This window comes from Coffea eugenioides, chromosome 2 (genome assembly GCF_003713205.1).
Source record: "Coffea eugenioides isolate CCC68of chromosome 2, Ceug_1.0, whole genome shotgun sequence".
Taxonomy (NCBI): domain Eukaryota; kingdom Viridiplantae; phylum Streptophyta; class Magnoliopsida; order Gentianales; family Rubiaceae; genus Coffea; species Coffea eugenioides.
Genome location: NC_040036.1, coordinates 5,396,567 through 5,403,774, shown reverse-complemented (window position 1 = coordinate 5,403,774; position 7,208 = coordinate 5,396,567). Strand labels below are relative to the sequence as shown.

The following is a 7,208-nucleotide window of genomic DNA, read 5'->3' as shown; positions in this document are numbered from 1 at the left end:
CGCCCTAACGAGACTGCAGCATATAGTCCAGTTCAATTAATGTTCATAGGCTGCCGTTAATGATTGGAAATTGGGAAGAGCAGGACATTCATGGGTTTTTCTTGGCACATATAATAGACTTTTCGTCGGAAGGAGAAAAGTCCTGAGTCCTGAGAAAGTGGGAACTGAAGTTCCCAACTATCCTTTCCCGAGACATGCATCAAATTTCCTTTGTGTCTACATGATTTGGGACAGCTGCAGATTCCAGTAAAAAAGAACACTTAGCTTATCTCACACGCAATAATGACCGGTGCTGCTTATCAGTTTTATCCTTCGCATTTGTGGTAATTTGGGTAATCAAATGCATCAAATGCAAGAGACCCAAAAGCATATTTGTTTGTACAAAATTCTTCTTTTGAGGTCCTTAAGGATGAAGGAACTAAAAGTTATGAACTGGACTCCGAAGTGGGGTATACGAGTTATTTGGGAAAGTTTTGTCGGTAATTTCTGTGGGTTTGTTTGGATAGGAGTTTATTTGGATGATTTATTTAAGATAATGACTATAACACCTTTAATGATGTGATGTATGTGAGGTAAAAAAGTGATTGAAATATATGAAGTAAATTATGTTATTTCAAAACTATGCAATCCAAATACACTCAGTACCGTGTGAAAACTAGTAGCTACTACAGTACAAATTAGTCTAAATAAAAAATTTCCTAATTATTTATTATACTTATAAAGGAAGAGCACGCTTGTGATATTAACAATTTCTATCACTTTATATGATCTCGTATTTACCCTTGTTCCGTTTTAGCTTTTGAAAAACTTCAAACATCCCATCATTCTTTCAATGAATCTGGAAGTTTTACAATTTCAAATTTTCATTTCTTCCTCTTCCACGATATTTTTTTTATTTAATAATTCATTCTAATATATTTTCAAGTAGCGTACAGTGTGTGCCAAAAATACTAATAAACAATAATAGCAGCAGCCCTGGCCCCTGGGGGCATTTTTTTTTTTTTTTCCCCTCATAAGTCTATTAATTTTTTTTATTTCCTTTTCTTTTCACCCCTATCGAGGAGTCCATCGTGTTGCTAGCTCGTAGGAGATTTATCAGTGGAAAATGACCTGCCTTATCCAAATCCTCGGTCTGACAAGTTAGGTAATTAAATATACCAATTCTAGCAATCAAAGCAGAGGGAGCTGAGAGTTTGCTCAGGATCTGAATTGATTCTCCTGATGGAGAGTACTCTAACCTTGGGTTGTAGTACAAGATAGGTAATGGAACGTTCTTGAACAGTTAGTCTTAATGCATTAGAAAATAGTTAGGAAAAGTGCCACCGTTATACTTTCATCCCTTTGACTGGAAGATTTTCCCGTTGCAAACTTTAAAGCCCACTCAAATTACGGCAAAAGACCAATGAATTCGACCAACACCGCCAACAAATCACAAATCCAGAAGGTCGTAACGTAGGAGCCAAGGTCAATCCCGTACATCTATAATACGTATTTCCTAGTGAGAATTTTAGATAGTTTTTTCATCTCTCTTTTATTAGATTTGAGTTTTTTTCACATTTTGATTATCGAATCTGAAATTTTTTGAATCTATTCGGTAGATCTCACCATAATATCTGGACTTAAATAAGTTAATCAGCACTGCATGCACAAATATTTGTAGAGCTACAATTATTTTACCTCCTTTTAAAAATAAAAAAAAATTGGAACTTTACAGTGTAATTTTTATCTATTCTTTAAATTTGTAGTATTCATTCTTCACATATATTTTTTAATATATATATGTATGTTTGATGATATAACTTCTGCCATTGGTGAAGATCTTAATGAAATTATGATGTTTCATAAAATATATATATGTATATAAAGCATTTGGCTAACCAATGTCAGTGTCTTGGACGTTATGTTTGATGATGTAACTTTTGCCATTAGCTGAAATTTTAATGAAATTATGATATTTTATCCAAAAAAAAATTATAAAGGGATTGGCTAATCAGTGTCTTGGGACATTCCTTTAAGGGGTCCGGGTTGCAATTTTAAGAGGGATTCAAAATTAATTTTTTGATAGAAATGAGATTAATTTGAAAAAAAAAATTTAAATGTAGGGGATGTATTACATTTAAACGTGCATGATAAGTTAGATGTGATTTTAGACTCGTTAAAAAAAAAATCCAAATATAAATACATTATCAACAAATTCTAGAGCAGTATTATCATCTCCCCACTTAATATCTCAATTTTCCTCACCAAACAACAATATGTCAACACTTTAGAAGATACATTCGACTTGGACCACATACTTCTTACAACTGTCTGATCCCACTACTGTATTTTCTATCCTTCCTTTTTTTAAGGTTAGTAGTAGTACGATAATGCATACATATAGTTTAGTTACAAATAAAGACAGTTGCCGCAAAAGGTTTGTAAATAATTAATCCAATAATTAATTGCGGTATGCAGTCGCATATTCAAACATGGGAAAAATTCTTATTCATTTATGGTCCAAAAGGTTAGTTTCAATGAGGCTTAGTCTTCTCGTAGACTCCAGGGGCTGAATATGAAAATGCTACGAAGACCCCATGACCTGACTCAGTCGTTTCCATCTTCTTTAAGCTTCTTCAAATTCACCGTGTTCAAGATATGCAAATACTTTGAACGAATGTCTTCTGATTATTCACTCTTTTACCAAAAGGCAGCAGCACAGAAACACACAACAACCATACTTAAAATAGTAACTAAACCCCCTGAGTTTCACCTAAACTAAAACCGCCATCTTCTTCAAGTGCCTTCGATATTCTATACTTACCTCATTTGCCGCTCAACTTTAAGACGCGGAAATACAAACACTTGTATATACCATCCACTAAGACCTCAACAAAATCCATGCAACTATAAACATGGATGAGACAATTGATTTGATCTTACAAGGGTGTCAAATGGCTAAATCTCTCGAAGGAAGCCTACCTAACATGACAAACCAACCCGAAAGTCTCATCAGCTCTTGCGACGAAATCATTAGGGCCTTCAGCAGAGCTAAGGAGAGTATATCAAAAGCCCAACTGGCGGTTCTTCCCGAGTCCCATAAATCCCAGCTTTTGGGGATTTCTTCTGGGGTTCAAGAATGGCTAAGAGATAGCAGCATACAAACACGAGCAATGGATTTGCTTCGCGCACAGCAACTTTTGCCAGATGATACAAAGCTGAAGGGAGCCATCGGCGGGGGGTTGGATGAGATGGTTGTTGATCAAATGGGCGGTGGAGGACGTTTCGGTGGGCGGCATTCTCTGGAAAGGGCCCGGGAGATTGAACCTCCTGCAGTTGAGGCCGCGTCCTCCGGGGGCGGTAGAGCTTCATCTTCGCAAAGACAGCGAAAAAGGTAAGAAATTTCAAACCACGTAACATAAGCCCCAAAAAAGTCCGTGCATGTATGAAGGTTTTCCCATGAGGTCACACACAATATCTTAATTTTTAATATAAGGAATATACGCATTTCGTGCAACAGTAGCTTATGATAAATTAACAAAGGCGAGGAAAATGGAAAGAACCCTAGCAATTCCCATACTGATTCTTGATTTGACATCCGTTTACATTTAGCTACTCTTGTTTTGGAATTTACATAGTGAGTGTGTTTCTGCTTTCTGTGAAAGTTCTAACCATGTGCAACTCAATTACCACAACACTATCTGTATTTGTTGAAATAGTTGAATTAAATAATAATTATACCTTATTTATCCATTGATTTGCTTGAATCATTAATATATTTTTTAATCACTTTTTTATCTCGCATACATCATATGAAAAAAGTACTACAGTGTTTTCTTCACAAAATTATCTCAAATAATCTATTGTCCAAAAACACTTTGCTTTCTAGAAGCAAATCGATTTGTCCCATCCGTTGCTCTGAAGAACTTCCACATAGATTACTATGAGCAGGAATAAGCAGGAATTCCAAAACTTGACTTGATTTGTTGCATGTTCACACTGAAGGGCCAAGAAAATTTTTTAAATAAATCACTTTTTGTCGTGATCACTAAACATGTCTTTTAGAGGGTTACCAAGAAATGTAGCCCTAATATCAAAGGAGGGATGACTAATTTGATTGATTGGACACCTTTATTTCTCCTCTAGAATCAGTTTTTCTTTTTGAGGAGGACACATACAAATGCCATTTTTCGGATGAAAACTTATGTTTTTACTTTTGTGAATTGAAACTTAATAACATCATATTCTTGGTTCTACTAAATATATATTTAGTTCACATAGAACACTTAAGAGTTGTCTAAATTTACCTCCATCCTTAGCGTATAAAACAACTTTTATGCTTGATGATAATCCAAATTGTTGACCAGCATAGCTTTAGTTTTTCTCTTGTATTTTCTCAAAATATGGAGTCCTTCATCCAAAACACGTCATAATGGTGGATGGCATTAATTCCCCTCTATAACCCAACTGATATAAGGGCATAGCTATCGGCGTTTAATGTAGTATCAATTAAAAGAACAATTTCTCACATTAAATGTTAGCTAGAACTGCGAAGAAGTTTCTAGGTAATTTGTGTTGGAAAATATCCTGTATACATGACACAGAGAATTAACATTAATATGACAATTAAAAGAAGAGTCTCTAACAATTTGATCGAGAACTTAGGGGTGCCAGTAAAAAATTTATGTCTTTGGTGGGTAAATTAAGATGAGAGTATCTATAATATATAAGAGTCAATAGCAGAAATATTTGCTCTCTCAAATTTGTTATTCTTAGCCGTGCCCTGTGGATGGAAAAGATTGATTTCTCCGGTTAGAGCTACTGTAGGAGCTATGCAATTGCTGGCTGCTTTCTTTTGGCACTTTCTACGTTCACAGATAAAGATGACAACAAAAATGATCTCATCATAAGTGAAGTATTGTCGCTTGCTTATTATACCAATAGCTAACAAGATAGTAAAACATGCCAGTCATGATTAAAACTATTCATTTAGCTCGAACTGGTAACCCCTTTGACAACCAGAAAGGGGACCGTATATGAATAGCAATTTATAATTGCAGTCTATCTGTTGGGCCTAACTAAGTTAAACCTCTCTGGCTTCATTAGCAGTAAATTTGGTTACAAGGAAGATCATAGGCTTGCTGGCTTGGTAGCATTGTTCTTGCCTAAAAATTTGAATACTGGTTTACACAAAACGTTCTGGATCCTTGTAACATGAGAATGACATAGTCCCTTTTAAATGAAGTTATTTGCAGTTCTCCCACTATGATATACATAATCTCGTTTTCAGCTTCTCTTGTGTTACGACAAGTGCATAAAATTATATTCAGAATCTTGTAGATAAATTGACCCGGAAACGGGATTCTCAATTCTGATCTGTTTATAATTTTTTGTTTTATTATGTACGTGTAGGGACGGCGGTGTTGAGAGAAGGGTTGAGAGAGTACCTGCTCCACAGATGGGAAACACCGAGATTCCACCTGAGGATGGCTATACATGGAGAAAATACGGCCAGAAAGACATTCTTAATTCTAGATTTCCAAGGTACATGCGCAATCCTAGAAGCCAACTGAATCTAGCACATTTTTGTGATTACCTACTATACTATGTTTCTACACAAGTTCTGGTATTGAAAGCGTCAATGGACATTTGCATTTTTCACATACTGAAGGGAAGACCTTCGAATAGAAAGCCGGAACGTAGTAGGTTTTTTATTGATTACTGTGTTTCTACGTAAGGCCTAACTTGTATGTTCTGACTCTTTGAATTTGAAAGCGTCAATGAACATTTTGCATTTTTCCCAAGCTGAAGACCTTTGAATATAAAGCTGGAACTAAGTTGTAGCATATGATATGACCGCCACGAGAGCGCGGTGGAGTGAAATTGGCAAGCGGCCCTTAAAAGAAGCGTGTGAATAAAAGTTACTTTGCTTTTCATTAAATTAAATGCATGACATATATTTTTATTTATTAACAAAATGATAATAACCCTTTCTAGCAGATGAAAATACATGCCATGCACTCAGATATGCATTTTTCACGCGTCAGTCAAGAAAACAAATTGAAGAATATAATACTAAAGAGTTGACCGGTTTTAGGATGCAATTAATTACCCTGTTATGCTTTTTTGGAGTTGTATTGTTTAACGAAAGTACCCCGAAATTACATCGCATCAATGCTGGACACCCCTCGTATTAATTGCTTGTTACTAATCAGACGAAATTTGACAGGCTAGCTAGGAAGGAAAGTAAATTACTTGGAAATTAACACGCACCATAACAGCTCGTTAGGAGACAAAGAAAGATGAAAACCAACATATGATTGAATTTGTAAAACTTTTGGATTGTGTCTTTTCCAGGAGTTATTTCAGGTGCACCCACCAAAAGCTGTACCAATGTCCAGCCAAGAAACTAGTCCAGCGACTGGATGACGATCCAAACATATTCGAAGTGACATACCGAGGCGACCACACGTGCCATCTGTCATCCACGGCCCCATCTGTACCGCCACCGTTGCCGGTGGAACGAAGAGAAGCTCACAGTATGATGCAACAAGCCACGGCAGCTGCCATCCATTCTCTTCCGAATCCAACCACCAACACCACCTTGTCCATGAGCCAATGGCTAACCATTAGTGACTTTGGCCTCGCTGTTGCCGGGGGAGGCGTAGTAGGGTCCACTAGCAGCACCGTTAACATGGGCAGCAGTACGAGTGGTGGCGCAGCAGCCGGTCCATCCACCTCCCGCTACGGGAGGGATGTTGACTACCCCGTCGCAGATATGGCTGATGTCATGTTTAACTCCGGTAGCAGCAGCAGTACTAGCATGGACCTCATCTTCTCTTCCATGGATGACAAATGGCCGGATTCAGCAGACAAGAAAAATTAATCATTAACTCATTGATTCATCTCTCGTGGTTTGGTTTTAAGGTTTTAAGTACCGGGTAACAACCTAATTAAGCATCTAATTGATCAAGAAGATTCACACTCTAGTCTAGGCCCCGTCTAAGTACGGAATAAAATTTTTTTTTCTTTTTAATTGTACGATGCAAGATTGAAGAATCCTCGATTGCAACACAGCAGGAGGAGGAGGAGGAGGAGGCTGTTCAAGCAGGATATACAGAATTTTCCCTACTTGTATAATTTAATGTTACAATGGGAAATTATCCCGTTGGAGTTCCAAAATTTTCCCTACTTGATTAATTTGTGTACCAATTAATACTAGCTAGCAA

The 7,208-nt window shown here is 36.8% G+C and overlaps 1 protein-coding gene across 1 annotated transcript; it reads left to right on the top strand.

The window, feature by feature from the left end:
• The first annotated feature begins 2,894 nt into the window (after nt 1-2,894).
• LOC113755168 (WRKY transcription factor 55) lies at nt 2,895-6,969 on the top strand. Its single transcript, XM_027299231.1, has 3 exons — nt 2,895-3,373; nt 5,386-5,523; nt 6,337-6,969. The coding sequence occupies exons 1-3, from the start codon at nt 2,895-2,897 to the stop codon at nt 6,863-6,865; spliced, it is 1,146 nt and encodes a 381-aa protein (XP_027155032.1). The 3' UTR covers nt 6,866-6,969.
• Nucleotides 6,970-7,208: the final 239 nt, after the last annotated feature.